This window comes from Vombatus ursinus, unplaced genomic scaffold, assembly GCF_900497805.2.
Source record: "Vombatus ursinus unplaced genomic scaffold, bare-nosed wombat genome assembly UNPS02014768.1, whole genome shotgun sequence".
In the NCBI taxonomy this organism is placed as follows: Eukaryota; Metazoa; Chordata; class Mammalia; order Diprotodontia; family Vombatidae; genus Vombatus; species Vombatus ursinus.
The window spans coordinates 29,313,821-29,330,524 of record NW_020954546.1 but is presented as its reverse complement, the minus strand read 5'-3'; the positions used below and the strand labels follow the sequence as shown (position 1 = coordinate 29,330,524).

The 16,704-nt window shown below is 46.0% G+C and overlaps 1 protein-coding gene across 1 annotated transcript in view; it reads left to right on the top strand.

The window, feature by feature from the left end:
- The window catches only part of MYO1D (myosin ID), a 393,551-nt gene extending 378,482 nt beyond the window's left edge, over positions 1-15,069 (top strand). The window contains exon 22 of the mRNA XM_027861852.1: positions 12,075-15,069. Coding sequence (XP_027717653.1) covers positions 12,075-12,231 — 157 coding nt within the window. The 3' untranslated portion in view covers positions 12,232-15,069. The remainder of the gene's footprint in view (positions 1-12,074) is intronic.
- Positions 15,070-16,704: the final 1,635 nt, after the last annotated feature.

Genomic DNA, 16,704 nt, shown 5'->3' with positions numbered 1-16,704 from the left:
ACCAAGTGACCGGAATAAGGGACTTTAATGAACTGCTGACCTTGACCCTGGCCAGTCCATCTTGGCAATATTGTGTTTGGGTCTGGGCACCACATTTTAGAAGAGAGCTAGACAAGCTGTTGTGTGTCCCAGGAAGAGGGGCCATGATGTGGTCAGGGGACCAAAGCCTGATTCTTCTACATACCCATCAGTAGCTACAGGAGAAGCTAACGTGGTTGGCAAAGCCTGTGGGCCTTCAGAAAGGCCATAGAAAGAGCTATGGGAGATACTAGGAATATTTAGTCAAAAGAGAAGCCTTCAGGGAACAGGACGGGCCATCTTGTGAAAGGGGAATTAGGTTTTCTCTGCTTCGCCCCCAGAGGAGAACTAGAAACATTGAGGGAAAAGCACATCAAAGTCAGTTTCAGCTTAATAATAGGGGGAAAATTCCTAACAACTGGAGCTCTCTGAAAGTGGGAAGGGCTGCTATGGGAGCACTTGAGGTCTTCAAGGCAAGGCTGGATGGCCACTGGTCAAGGATGTTGTAATACAATAGTCCTCAATTTTTTTGTTCTCAGGACCTCTTTAAACTCTTAATCAGTCAATGAATAGACATTTATTAAGGGCTTACCTTGTGCCAGGCACTGTGCTAAGCTCTGGGGATACAAAAAAGGCAAAAAGACAGTCCCTGTCCTCAAGGCGCTTACATTCTAACAGGGAGACAATATGCAAATAAATATATACAACACAAACTATATGCAGGATAAATAGGAAATAATTAAAAGAGGGAAGGCACTAGAATTAAGATGGGTTAGGAAAGGCTTCCTGTAGAAAGGTGAGATTTTAGTTGGGATCTAAAGGAAGCCAAGGAGATCAGTAGTCAGAGTGGAGGAGGGAGAGTGTTCCAAGCATGGTGAACAGTCTGAGAAAATGTGGGGAGCCAAGCTTTTGTTTCTATGGGTTAGATCCATCAACATTTACTGTATTAAAAATTAAGACGTATTATTACGGAAAATAGTTTTGAGCTAATGTGCCCCTTGAAAGGGTCTCCAGACCACACTTTGAGGACTGTTGCTATTGAAGGGGATTCCTATTCCTGCACAGGTTGAACTAGACCAGTGGTTCTTAACCCTGGGATTCATGATCTTGTGGGGTTTTTTAAATATTTCGCTAACTACATTTCAATATAATGGATTTCCTTTGTAATCTTGTGTGTTCTATTTTATGCCTTTAAGAACATGATTCTAAGAAGGGGTCCACAGGCTTCTGCAGACTGCTCCCAAAGGAGTCCGTGCCATCTAAAAATGTTAAGAATCCTTGGTTTAGATGACCCGTAAGCCTCCTGTTTGCTCTAGGGTCGGGCCTTCCAAAGCGCCTGGCTCTTTCTGTGACCAGTTCCGACTTCCCACCTGGGGCAGGGGCCTTCAGCTCCATGTCAGACCACATATTTCCACACACGGCACCACTTCCCCCTCTCTGCAGTGGCTGCTATCACACACAGACACACTACAGATGTCGAAACACATTTATGCTTTACGCATTACATGAAAGTGTCAAGAAATCTAGGGCTGACCCTTTGATTCCTCTCTTGGACACGGAACGGTGACTTCAATCTAAAAAGAAGGGACAGGTAATTGGATAAAGGTCAGTGGCCTGCCATCATGGTTTGGAGCAGATTTGTGAAACTATTAGATCCTAGTAACAGAAAAAAACACACACACCCCAACCAGCTCGATCAGTAATTGTCACTTGCATTGGCAAGCTAATAAAGGGAACCATGTTCCCTCTCCTTCTTTCTCCCCTTTCCGTCTTCCTCTCTTCCTCTCTTCTTCCCCTCCCCTTTTTCCTTTCCCTTCTCTCTCTGTCTCTGTCTGTCTGTCTGTCTCTCTCCCTCGTTTTCCCAAAAGGCTAAGAAATACACCCCACTCCCAAAAATGCACTGAAACCTTTTTTTTTTCTTTTTTTAAACAAAAAACTCTAAAGAGAGATCTGATCAATGTCATTACAAGGAAGCTGGAGAGATGGTAACATGAAGTCTCACATCCCTGGTGTGCCCATTTCCTGCCTGCTGACCAGCCTCTGCTTCTGTCCAGCCCCCAGTAGAGACACAAGTAACTCCTTCCTGGGCTGAGTGTCGTTTTGAATGAAATTAAGGAGAGGAAGCTCCTAATTTGTTTTTCTTATCAGACCAAGCTATGCAAACACTTTGTCTCCTAATGATGAGAAGCCTGGAGAATGGTGTGGGGATGCTCTCAGGAAAGGAAAATCTTTGCAGATTAATCATATAGACTTCTAGGGGCCAAAGGCTTCCTTTGTGTACCTACTGCACCCCACTCCCCACCATACAGTTGCTGAAGTGGGGGAGGGGCGGCGGCTTCCATTTCCAGGGGAGAATGTTTGGCGAATTCTGTGGTTTAAGGATTGCCCATTCTCTTACCATTTTGCGAATGTATAGGCAGGTCCAGACAGGCTTCTTCAATAATATACTTTACTCAGGAAAGCATCAGGAGCCCAGAAATCCTCTCCATGGACCCCGCCTGGTAAATTCCACTCAGTACAAGGCAAGGGATCTAAAACAGGGACCTGTGCCCTCCTCCATGATCTTACTGTCCAACCTTCAACTTGGGGCAATGAGGCCTGGTGACCTTAGCCACTCCCTTACCTTATTTACCAACTGTACACACGCATCAGTTTTCCCCTTGCTAAACTTGCAGTGAGCAGGGAGGCTGCTGGGTCTGTCCCAGTGACAGCTATAATTGGGCAGGACTGTGGAAAGCAACCTGCTGTGTGAGTGCACTGTGATTGAAAGATCCAGGCTGTAAGGATGACAAGGGATGCCTGCAGAGTGGAGCACAAGGGGGCACAGAACTTCACGGATTCTGAGAATCTAAGAACAAGGCCTGCTCCCAGCTCCTCCAGGGCTTACAGTCCAGAAAGGGCAATCATCCAAGAGGGCTCTGGGCTGATCCTCACTAGAAGCTACAGAGCAGGGCCAGCCTCAGTCTCTTTTGGATAATTATCCATCTCCTCCTGGCTAACCTGGATGAGCCACCTTGAAAAGGATTCGGCAAGCCCTCACCCCAGAGACGCTGGGCCTCTCTGAGTAAGAGCTGCTTGTCCACCTTTGGTGTCCATCTTCATCCAACTTTCACCGCTGGCTCCAAGCAGCTGAGGCATGTGCAGCAGCCACACCTGGTAAAATGTGTTGGCAGACAGACTAAACCAGGTGCCTAGCATACAGTAGGCCTATAAATATCAGCTATCATTATTATTAGTAACTCTTTCCTCTCCCTCACCACCATATCCAATCCGTTTCCAGATCTTATTGTTTCTCAGCTCCACAACATCTCTTGCATGTGTCCTCTTTTCTCCAGTGCTACTGGTACAGGCTCTCATCACTTCTCCTCTGGACTGTGCACCAGCCTCCTAATTGCTTTCTCTGTGTCCAGACTCTCCCCTCTCCAGTCCATTCTCCATACAATAACCAAATCCATCTTCCTAAAATACAGTTATAACTATGACTTCATAGTCATATGAAGTCTTGTGACTTCAGAGCCTTCAGCAGCTCCCTATTTAATTGCCTTTTGGATAAAATGCAGACTCCTCCTCTGGGTACTCAAAGCCCTTTAGAATCTATTTCCTACTTAATCTTTCCAAATTATTTCACATTCCTCCCCTTCATGAAATCTACATTGCAATCAGATTGCTGCACTAGCTACTGCCTGCATGTGACACTCTCTGTCCTATCCCCATGTGTTCAATGCACTCCCTCCTTCCCTTCCCTAGTATTACTTCTACCTTCTTTCCAGGCTCTGCTCCCAAGACACCTCAGACCTCCCCCGTCTCACTTGTGAGTGTTCTCTCCCCGCTCCAGTGATCTTGGATTTGCTTATCTGTGTCCATGGGCAAGTCTTTATCTCCTTCTGGAGTTCACTGAGGGCATGTAATCCTCTTTCTTTTTTGTCTTCTATTCCCACCTAACATAAGACCTCATTGGATAAATATTGGTGTTTAATGTTTGGGGAATGGGATGGGATGGCATGGCATGGGATAGGGTAGAGCTGCCTGAGTTGAAATAAATAAACTGACTTATGTAGTATTGAGGTCCGTATCCCTGGACATATTCAAATAGAGGATAGATATCAACTTGTGAGAGACACTGTGAAAAAGAATGTCTGTGCTGGGCAGGGGATTGGGCCTTTGAGTTTGATTCCGACTTTGAGATCCGAAGGACCTTATTGAAAGCTACCTGAATGTTATTTTATCTCAGCTTCATAATTTAAGAAAGGAAAGAATCCAGCTACCAAAAAGGACCCAGATTGAGAAAGACATCCGAAAGACAGTGAGATGAGTTCATTCTGTCCTTAGTTCATTTTGTTCAGTACAGGTTGATTTCATTAGTCATGTGGATGGCTGTGCCCAGAAGCAAATCATTCAGCCTTCTCCCCTGGCCTTGTTTTGGAAATTCTCTGCATTTCTGTGGGAAAGGGAAGAGAACCATTTCTGGAGAGTTCAAACAGCCTTTGACAAATTGTCATGTGATAAAAGACAGCAGAGAAATGGAGAGAGTCCTTAGAGTAGTTTTGGGGAAAGTCCAGGAGAAGGCCATGCTGAAAAAGATTAGTCAATGCTGTTGCTTGTTTCTGTTGCCTTCATAATTGATTTTCATGAAACGTGTGTCAGGAAGGGGACGTTGAGTCTGCTTGTCTCCGACAAACGTTTATCGTCTAGGGAATAGGAAAAGGGTCAAGAATAGCTAAGAGGGGGCAGTGGAGATAAAATCAACAAGGGTGATGAGGACTAGTGAAATTTCATGCAAGAGAACTTTTTTTTTTTAATCTGTCTGCAGATTAAATCACTGTTTCTCAAACTAGGGGTGTTGGGAGGCGCTCCTGGTAGGATAAGGATACAAGAGCTCAGAATAACTGTAGAGGAGGAACCAGTCAGCTTTACACATTCACACAAATAGTGGGAGCCATTAGCAAGGATGATACTAAGATTAGGCTACATCCACAGGAAGGCCAACCTAATCTTGAGATGAGATGCATTTGGGGGGGGGGGGGAGTATTTCTCTGTATCCAGCTTAGCTCAGCACCTGGCACCATAGGTGCCCTCTCTTTGATGACATGATCCATTCATTTACATTTTTCCTGCCACTTTTCATGCACAAGTATTTATTGATGGTAAGGGCAGCTAGGTGGTTCAGTGGATAGATTTCTATGTTTGGAGTCAGGTGGACCCAAGTTTAAATTTGGCCTCAGACTGTTTAACCCTGGGCAAGTCACTTCACCCTGCTTGCCTCAGTTTCCTCCTCTGTAAAATGAGCTGGAGAAGGAAATGGCAATCCACTCCAGGATCTCTGCCAAGAAAAGCGCAAATGGTGTCACAAAGGATCTGACGTGACTGAAAAAGACTGAACAAAAACTGTTGGTAACGTGCTAGAACCTATTTACTCCCACTCTGCGTCTCTCCGTGATGATTTCCTCCCCCAGCCTACTTGCAGCTCCTTGAACACATGACTCATCGCGCATTTCTTCCCACTGGCTGTCCCCATGCCTGGAATGCTTTCCCTCCTCACCTTTGTCTGATGATTTCCTGGCTTCCTTCAGGACTCAGATCAAATCCCTCCTTTTGTGGGAGGCCTGTCCCGGTTGTCGGTCCCCATGCAGCTAGCGCCTGCTGCTCTCCAGTAACCTTCCATCTCGAATGAGCCTATCTATGTACGTATTGTATCCTCCATTAGAACATAAGCTCACTGAGGGCAGGCACTGTTTTTACCTTTTTTTTAGTACCTCCTGTCACACCGTAAACACAACCAAATGCTTGTTGATTGACTTTGGATCATGTACAGCTTTCATTCATTGGGTTTTACACCACTGGTGTCTAAGGCAGGGCCAGCATGCTATCCATTGGGCCACAGCATCCTCATTTTCATTCTTCCAGGCAGTTTGATATCACATTGAATAGAGCTGGGGACTTAAAGATCTGAATTCAAGTCCTGCCTCAGACATTTACTAACTGTGTGACCCTGGGCAAGTCATTTGATACCCATTTCTGAAAAATGGAGATACTGATATCACTCTCACAAGGTTGTTGTGAGGATCAAACAAGTTAACATATGTAAAGCTCTTTACAAATCTTAAAGTGCTTTATAAATGCTATTAGTAGTGGTATTAGTATTATTGTTATTATTCTATCAGATATCTAGAGTCAGGGGCCACCCACAATCCTCACTGGGCCACAATATGAAGCATCCTCTCCAAGCACTGGTGGGCCACAAACCACAAGACCTACTGGCGTTGAAGTCGGGAATGTGGCAGCAGGGCGGAGCCAAGGATGAGGCCATGCCAGCACCCCTAACCTTTCCTTCCCACTAAAACCCACACCTCTCCTGTGACAACAGTGGGCCTAAGGTATCCCCTGCTCTGCACCAAGGTCATAGGACCATAAGATTTAGAGCTGGGAGGTACCTTAGAGAGATCATCTGGGCCAATTCCATCATTTTGTAGATGTCTCCAAGAGGTTAGACTGACGTACCCAAGGCTACACAAGGAATAAATTAGCAGAGACAGAATTAAAACCTAAGTCTCCTGACTCCAAATCCAAGGTTCTTTCCACTCTCTGATGCTGGAGCAAGGTCCAATAAGTTTCTCAAACAAGAGGCTCCCTGTGGCTTTTCCTCCAGGGCCCTCCCACCAAACTCACTCATTCTATGAGCATTTAGAATGTAAGCTCTTTCACAGATGAGACTATTTTATTTTGTTTGTATAACCCCAGAGCCCAGCACAGTCCCTTGGACTTAGTAGGTGCTTAATCAATGTTGAATTGAATTATGCATTTTCCATGTGACAAATTACTATATTAAATGTTATTAGGAGGGCTGAGGATATTAAAAGAAGATAGAGATCGTCTTCTCTAGGAATTTACAGTCTATTTAGGAAGATAAGACACACATGTGTCAAATAACTAGGAAAAATCCCAAGGCAATGGGTGCAAGCATCATTGAGTCTACATATGGCTGGAAAAGGTAGTGGACCCAAAAGGCACAGAAAATATGGTGGAGAGGGAGGAAAAGCAAATTGACCAGTTGTGACAATCCCTTGTCCCATGGCTCAGTGGAAAAGATGCTGGATTTGAAGTCAGGAGACAGGGTTCAGATCCTGCCTTTGCACTCACTACCTGCTTAACCTTGGGCAAATGACTTCAATTCTTTGGACCTCAGTTTCCTCATCTGTAAAATGAGAGGATTGGACTAGATGGCTTCTGAGGCTTCCTCCAAGTTCTTAGTCTATGGTCCCATGACTTCTGAGGTACCAAAAAGCCAAGAGAAAGATCCCCTCCCATGGTTCCCTGTGGGGCATTCATGAGAAAACGTGCAGGAGAACCCTAGAGAAGGAGAAGGTCTGGAGGGCTTGCTGCCTCCACGTCTTTCCAAGTGACATGAGCAAATGCATAGTACAGAATTGTGAAATGTATGTTTGTATGTTGTATATTGATATATAATATGTACTTAGTAATATATGATTATAAACCTGTGGTTCTTTTCCAATATGTAAGCAAATGTACAATATATAATTATGAAATATACATGTTGTATATTAGTATAATATAAATACATAATATATTTAATAATGTGTAATTATGAAATCGTGGTCCTTTCCAAGTAATATATAAGTAAACACATAATATATAATTATATAATATACAATATATGATATATTTGTATATTAACATAACTATATAATATATTTAATAATATATCATTATGAAATGGTTTTTTCCAAGTAATATATAAGCAAATGCATAATATAATTATGAAATCTCTAATATGTTATAGATTTGTATGTTGTATATTAATACAATATAATATATTTAATAATATATAATCATGAAATCATGATTCTTTCAAAGTAATATATAAGCAATGCATAACATATAATTATGAAATATATAATATAGATGTATAACATTTAATAATATATAATTATGAAATCATGGTTCTTTCCAAGTAATATGTAAGCCAATAATCCAGTCTGGTACAATGGGAAGAGCCCTGACTCCAGAATTGGAGAACCTAGGTTCTAATTCTCCATCAGACACTTCCTATGTGTGTGATTATGGGCAAGTGACAACCTCTCTGGGCCTCAGTTTCCTCCTCTGTAAAATCCAAAGGTTGGATCAGGTGACCTCTGAGACCCCTTCCAGCTCTCCATCTAGTATCCCATGATAACATCGTCTACATGAAGGCTGAGAACGTGCTCTGGTTGGGGTGGAGTTCCTAAGAAATACTTCTTACCAAATCGGAGTCTCGAGAAGCATGATGAAGGAAGTGATTGCCCAGAATTGGCAGAGGCAGGAGGAAGCCATCCAGGGCTAGGAAAACAGTGCATTCACCGCAGGTGCAAATGAGCAGGGGTGTAGAGTGATTGTTGACTGGCTGCCTGGGGGCAGAGCAAAGCTGGAAGGGAGACCAGGTTGGCTAGGGCGGAGGGGCCACATTCACCCGTGCTCTGGAGGACCCCCAGGCATTGCTCCCCTTCTGTGACCTGTGCCGATGGCTGGCTTGGCAACTGGTGACTGAGCCGGGGAAGCTGGAGTCTTCCTGAGTCTACCTGTCTAGAGGCAGGTGGCCCCAGTTCCAAGCTCTAATGGAAAAGAGCCTGAGTCAGTGCCTTTGACAGGCTTTGCTATTTTTGTGGCCAGGCCTGGCTAAAAATAGCTCCCTAAGCCAAGATTTTTGCTGCAGCTGACTGAAGCAAGAACACATTCAGTATTAAATACCTGACATCCCATAAGTGAGGACCACATGTCTTTTTCTGGCCTGGCCTCTGCCCCGCCATGGCACGCACAGGGAGGGAGATAGCAGAAAATCCTAGTAGACACACATCCCACGAGGCAGGCTTCTTCTCCAACCACTGCCAGTTGATCGGCATGCCTGCAGAGCGCCAATAGAAATCTGGCTGGAGACGGTTTGGGGAGCTGGTCACTTTCCAATCATTGTATTCTCAACAAGACCCAGTGGAACACTCGTCCACTTAGTGATAATGCAGAGCCTTGCCGCCATTCGTGATGCCTTCCACTCACCCTGAGTGACTCCCAGCAGGTCAGCTCCTTACAGTGGGCCTGGTATGGCTACAGCAGAAGTGGCCAGCGATGATTTCCAGACTCAGACTCTCCATCACAATGGCCAGGTTGGCCTAGGGTGATATCGAAAGCTACTGGGCAATAAGCCTGATGAGGGCAGAAACTAGGTGTTATTTGTAAACACTGTCTCCACCTTGATACCCAGCCCAGCATCCTCCCCATCATAGATGCTCAGTGGAGTTAGCCTGTTTAAAGTGATCAAACGAAATGATCTGCGTGAGGCAGGGGTGGGAAACCTGTGGCCTCAAAGCCACATGTGGCCCTCTAGGTCCTCAAGTGCAGCCTTTTAACTGAATCCAGACTTCACAGAACAAATTCCTTTAATTTAATTAATTAAATTTTAAATTGGCCTAGCTGTGGCCTCCAGGCCGTAGGTTCCCCACCACTGTTATAAGGTGTTTTCTAACCTTAAAGCACTATATAAATGTTAACTATAATAATTAATAACATAATTAGTAATAGTAGTGTTACCTTAATAATTATAATGATAGCTAGCATTTATATAGTGCTTTAAGGTTGACAAATAATTTTATAAATATTATTCAGTGCTAACAACAACCCTGGGAGGTAGATGTTATTTACTAACCCCATTTTACAGATAAGGAAACTGAGGCAAGCAATGGTTAAATGACTTGCCCAGAAAATTTATTTTTCTCAACAATCCATATTTGTTAAGAGAGTTTTGTTTTTATTTCTTTTTTCAGTGGGGGAGGGGGAAGAAAAGAAGATCAACTTTCATCAACTGAAAAAAAAAAATGAAATTCAATTTTCAAAAAAAGGTTTTAAGCCAAAAAGAAAAAAAAAAGATTTGTCCATGCCCAGAGTCACACAGCTAAATAAGTGTCTGAGGCCATATTTGAACTCAGGTCTTCCTGACTCTACTCACCTACTCACATAAATATGTTTAGGGTATACAAGGTCCCACTAATACCCTGACCTAGTCTGACCACAACTGGAACACTTTGTTCACTTCTGGGCGCCATGTTTTAGGCAGGATTTTGACAAGCCAGAGTACATCTACAAGAGAGGGCAGCTGGGATGGTAAGAGGATGGCCTGAGATAATCAACTGAAACAACTGGGAATGCTTAGCCCAGCTCAAAGTAGCTTTAAGGGGACCATGAAGGCAGGACGTCATGTGGGGAAAGAGACTGGATTTATTCAACTTGGCTCTAGAAGAAAGATCCAGTAGCCAGTGGTCCGTTTGACAAAAGGAAAAACTTGCTAGTTTTGAGAGCTATCCCAAAGCTCCCTGCCACAGCAGACTGCCTTGAGTGGTGAGACTCAAGTTGATGACCATTTGCTAATTCCATTAGAATGGAAGCCCATTGTAAGCAGGGATTGTTTCCTTCTTTGCACTTGTATCCCTGTCGCTCTGCATAGTGCTTGGCCCGCACCTACTCTGCACCCGGAGTCCAGATGAACACCCAGAGGAAGTCCTGGTTTGGATGTGCCCCAGACAGATATCATATAGAAAACACTCAAATAATCATAGACAATGTTTTTTGTCAGGGTCGTGCCTTTAAGAGGTCCTACACTGGAGGCAGCTAAGTGGTGAGATGGATAGAGGACTGGCCCTGGAGTCAGGAGGACCAGAGTTCAAATCCAGCCTCAGACATTTACTGCTGTGTGACCCTGGGCAACTCACTTCACCCCAATTGCCTTCACACACACAAAAAAGGTCCTAGCCTGCAAACTCAAGGCCACCCAAGTCACCTGCCTGAGCCCCTGAGACCTGTATGCCTCTGGGCTCCCCTTGGGCATCTCAGAGAAGGTAGGACCCCAGCTGGCTCACCTGGGCCTCTACCTGACAGTAGCAAATATTAGGTCTCAGCCCATTTTGACAAGTTTCTTTGTCTTTTTCTAAAGCAGACAGCTTCTTAAGTAAATTCGGTGATGGGGGAGGTGCCTTCTTTGTACCCCAAGAAGGTAGCCAAAACAGAGAGCTGTTTTTCTCAGTTCTTCTGCCTCAAGTCTAACTGGGGCATCTCAGAGGCTAAGAGAAAGCTTGACTGAGCCAACAATTCAACATCAATGGGGCCTCCACCATCGGCAAAAAATAGATCTGTAACTCCCAGCACAGCTGTTACGTGGGAATCAAGGAGGGAGAAAGAAGCAGGGCTCATTTCCCTGGTCTTGGACTGGGAAACAAAATGGGCTACTGGTCACTTGACCTCTTCCCATCTTTCTGTGCAACTATGGGCCCACCACATTTGTTTGGCCCAGCTCCAGTGTGGAAGGGCAAAAGGACCTTGTCTGTAGAGGCTTCAGACAAGGATGGGCATGGCTCATTTTTGTCTGCAGAGCAAGGCCAGGCAGTTGGGAGGAGGTGGGAGAGACAAAATTATTTGGCCAAAAAAAGACATGAGTGTGACTGTTCTGCGTGTATGTGTATGTATGTAGTAGAAGTGATCCTTACATTGGCTCCCCTCCCCTCTCCAGGAAAAAAAGCCATCTGGAGCCCCACAGGGCTCTGCTCCCACCCAGGCTGTGTCCCAGTCAGATGGAAAACCCATGTGTGAATCTCCACCAGAAATGCGCTGTTGGTGTTAGCCTCCTGTTCCATCAGACAGGCTAGAACAATTTCCAGATCACCGCACATCCTTGGTTAACCCTTGGGTGTTTTCTGGAACCTGACTGCGGGGCAGACGGCGACTTTCTGTCCCAGATTCCCTTTGAAGATCGCTGAACAGAGAGGCTCGGTGGCTGACCTTACCTCCTGCTCATCCTCCCCCTGAGGTCCAGGGCTGTTAGCATTTCCAAGGCCTGCTGGGAACCCACCTGCCTCCTCCAAGTCTTTCAGGGGCCCTTCTCCTCCCCAAAGGGGCTGTTCAGCATTGGCAGGGCGGGGATTTGCCAAGGCTACAAGGCTGGAACGGGAGGTAACATTGACTTGGAAACCTGCCTGTCTGATCTATGTGCGGTTTTTGTTTTTGTTTTTTTGTCATTTCAGTGAGAAACGACACCTACAAGTCAATGTCAACAACCCCGTGCAGTGTAGCCTACATGGCAAGAAGTGCACCGTCTCCGTGGAAACACGCATTAACCAGCCTGAGCCCGACTTCACCAAGAACCGTTCGGGCTTCACCCTCAGTGTGCCAGGGAACTAGCTGGCAGCCCCCAAGCTGGAGGGAGAGAGAGAGACCTTGGCCAGGGAGGGAGGAGGCTTCAATCAGCTCGGCAGAGGCTTGCTGTCCTACACCCCCAGCGCCCGAAGGTTAGGGAGCAGACTCCCAGGAAGCTTTTTGTCCTTGCTAAGCATAATAGATTCAAATCTAATCTGCTGAATCGCCTGCTAATGTAGCTCAGGCATCCTGACTAGAAATGAACTCTGAATGGGCTTTCGGGGAGAGCACTCTGACCGTACCTCCTCTTTCCTCCCCCTCGCCCCTCCTTCCGTTGACCCATGACCACTCCCGAGAGGGAACTTTTCTTCTTCTGGCTTCCTTTTATCCTCAACTTCCTCTTTCCCAATGTTCTGTCACCTCCACTAGAGAAACCAAAGAGCTTGGGGGAGGGGGGAGGCTCACCCAAAGCACCAAGGCTAACAACCAAATCACATTGGCAACTCACAAGTAACTTAAAGGTGTTGGGAGTTACCTAAGCCTTCCTCTGACTGCTCAGGTTGCTACTTCTAACTAGTGAGCATGGTATGACCCTGTAAAAGGATGGGGAGGAGCCCCAAATCTTAAAAAGATGTTCTTTAGAGAACACCACCAAAGAACTGGGAATGTAACCTGCTCAAACCTGGAACAGAGGGGTGCCTGCCTGGCTAGGGCCGCTGATCCTCACATCTCCCTGACTTGAATGTCAGCTGTGCTGTCAGGAATCTCTGCCTGGGGCTTATCTCAGGGGCCAGAGGCTTGATGGGAGGCTAAAAGCCCTGCACATGGGCTTTGCCTTTCACTAGCTCCAACTGACACCAGGCCATTGTGTTCAGACCCCAAAAGCCAAGGTCTTCCCCAGTTCTGAATCTCCCGGCAAGGTGGCTCTCCCAGCCCAGGACACAAAAGGTCTGCTTTAGGATTTCTGCACTTTGTACCACCTGCCTGTGATGCTTGTACCTGGGTGGCTGCCCCACCCCAAAGAGGCCTTCTCTACCACCTATCCAATGGAGAAGTGTGTTATGCTAAAAACCATTCTCTTTAGTTAACCAAGCATCCCCTTCTCTGTATTGCACATATAACCTGTCTCAGCCCTCACTTTTACTGTTGTGAGAGTTTCTTCATCAAATGCCTTTCCTGTAAAACACTTTTTGTCAGTACTGATGAGAGGTGTAGGTTAGGGGCCAGAGGGGTTCAGGGGATTGGGAGCCTTTTTTAATACATCTGATTGTATACTGGGCTTATTTTGAGATATATGAATGTGGTGGGAGGGAAGTGGCATTACAAGATTATGGAGAGTGGGGAGATTAATAAGTAATTAATTAATAATTAGAGATTAGTGATGGATCCTGGCACTGCTGGCCAGGCCAGGTCTCCCACCCTTCATGCTGCACAAAGCCTGATAATATGAAACCAGGCAAAGAAAAGATCTCTAGAGTAGAGAAATGCAACCATTTTGCCATTCTGTGCCCAGCTAAAAGTATATGCATTTCAGGCCTAAGCAGGGGAAAAAGCCCTCCCAAGACTACATATTTTATTTTCTAAGCCAGCCAAGCCAAGAAGTGGCTGTTGTCCTGGGAGTGGCACAAACCTGTGACCAGATCGGGAGAGAGGAGCACTTCCCTGGGCTGAGTATTCTCACCTGTCACTAAAAAAAAAAAGAGAGAGTGCTGAAGTGTGAGCTTGCCCAGGGAAGGATGGTTCATTAGCATCTCAAAAGGAAAGAAAAAACAGGGGACTCCATCTTGGAGCAAGAATGAGTCAACTCTGCACCTGGAAGCTTGGACGATTAGGGGAGGGGGGAAGGTCTCGTCTTTGGGATTCTCTTTAGCCACTTAACCCTGTTTCCTCTAGATCCTTTCCCTATCCCCCAGCCTTCCTCCGGTCCCACAAAGGACAACCAAGTGCCCCTGTGTGGCCCAGAGGGAAGAAAGCAGCAGCAAGGCCCCAATGCCTACTGGGCCTTGGCCCAACCTGAGGTCCTGCTCCTACATTCCCTTGGTTCCGCCTTGTCACCCTAGCACGGGGGCCACCCCAAAGGTGCCCACCTACATTTGCACTGTATGGGATTCCCCCACAAGGAGCCCCATTGGCATTCTCCTTGTTGCCTTCCTTTTTTTTTTTTTTAATCTTATTAAAGAAGCCATATCTATCAAGCATTAGCAAATAGAGGCAAACCTCTCACAACTGCTTTAATAGCAAGTACCTGATAGGCCAATACCAAGTTTAGCAATACTCTTAGTGGTGCCAATTACCTGTAGATACTTGTAGAAGAGACCGATGATAACTTTCTCTCTCCTTTCCATATATTCACCCAAGTATCTTGCTTTGAACTATGTATTTGTTAAAGTCTCCTAAAACTTGCCAAACGAGCCATCTTCAAGGCCGGGGGTGAAGGAGGCCTTTCAGATTTTTATTTTTAATTCTTCTTGACAAGAAAAATAAAGGGAGGCCCTTCTTTCAGAAGATCCATTTTGTTTCTCCCAGCCCAGTGCCAGAGTCCCCAGCCTAGGACCACCACAATGAGGGCCAGGGGAGCACCTGGCTGTCCGATGAGCTCATGCTTCTGATCTGCTGCAAAAAGGGGTCACAGGAAACTGTGACCCAAGGCAAGGTTGGAGCTCTGATAATGCCTTGGCATCTAGGCAGTGGTGGAGGGAGGAGGAGGGAGAGCAAAGGGATATATATGGTGATTGTATGTAATGAAGTGTTTCTCTTGATTAAATTAAATGCAGTTTTTTTTTGTTGGTGCATATATTCCTATTTTTCATTAAATTAACTTTATTTCCAAAGCCTATTTTGATTCACCACGAAGAGCAATAAAGCATTGAATCTTATTTTTAAGGTTGTTCTAGTTCTGTGTCATTTTTAAATGGGGATAGGGGTGGGGTCTCTATAAGACCCCATCAACAAATATTTACTAGATACCTACTGTGTACCAGGCACTGGGGCTACAAAAACAAATGAAGTAATCCAGACTGACCCTCCGGGAGCTGGCCAGCTCCGGGTCGGCCGAAGGACTTCGCAAGGCAGGTTACATAAAATGGAGAATTGGTCTGGGGCGTTTAAATGAAAAGATAAAAGATAGTGCTAAATTCAGAAGCTTGTCTTTCTTTCACCTTGCTGAGGCCTCTCCTCTGAATGGGCCCTTTCTGGTTCCTTATCCTTTATTCTGTGGCAACGACCCATCTGAAAGATGCCCTTCTCCCAGAACACCACCAAAGGCTTTGGAGAATGTCCAAGTCACCACCTTGCAGCCCCCACCAATGCAAAGTGGGCACAAAGGGAAAGCAGGAGAAGCAAATAAATCAAACTTTATGAGGTTGAAGGAGAAAATCTGGAGGGGGGGGCAGGGGAGAGGAGAGGGAAGGGGCTGGAATGAGCTGAAAAGTCTTCCTAGGTCTGCCACAGAACCAGCAGGGTAATCTATGCCCAGTAGGGAACTCAATGCCACTCCTTCCCTCCCAGAAAGAAGGACACACGTGCCTAGCCTCCCTCCCTTGGTTATATGAAGTAATGAGGATCGCCTTGGGAAAGCCTAGTAGCTTTGCAGACAAAAGACCAACACAGCTCCCTGACTGGCAGGCAGTGGGAGAGGAAACGCCTTCTCCTGCGCCTCTCAGATGTGGGCATCATTGCCATCCAGCTGTGTTAGCGCCCAGAGTGGAGATGCTGAGGGGAAGGGGCGTTCCTCAGTTGCTGCTGTTACCCACCACCACCGGGGAGCTGGGCCCGCAGGAAAAAAGATGAGAAGGTTCTTAATTCTACCTCGGTTCTTTTCCCTGAGGTATGGGCAGATGGTTTCATTGAAATGTTGGAAGGACAGATCTGACTTTGAGCAGATGATTGCTATTAGAACCTGGGAAAAAGAAAAGCAGGGCTTTTCTTTATCCCCATTTTTGCTATCAGGATTTGAAATGTGACCATGATCACAGGTCCTGAAACCTTCCAGGTCTCCAATGGGACATTGCCAGCTTATGGGGCCTTAGTGAGACTCCCAGACCTTGATCTTAGCTTGTCTCACAAGGATCACTTGAATGGAACTGACAGACCCAGGAGGGCCATAGCAAAAAGATTCAAACCCGATTCACACAGAGAATTCCCTGGGAAGCAGGAAATAGCATAAGCAAACAGCACCTGGAGCAGGGACCCCAGTGTCAGAATGGGAGACAGACGCAAGTGTCACCCTCCCTCCTCCCCCATCAGGCTGAGTGGAGCCAGCCCTTAAACCTTGTTAACAGCTGCTTAGCCATGGGGGTGCCCCTCACTCCCACTTGGCTCCAGGTCAAATCTCTCAGACACACCCCTTTCCTGCTTTCCTGTTCACTTGGAGATCCTGCTTCTCCATTCAAGCCCTCTTGCCTCAAATATCAAAGCCCAGGGAACTGAGACTGTACCAGTATAATTATGTCCCCTCCTTTCCCTGGGAGTCGCTCCCTCCTCGGAGATTGAGGCCAAGGGAATCAACTGCCAATTCCC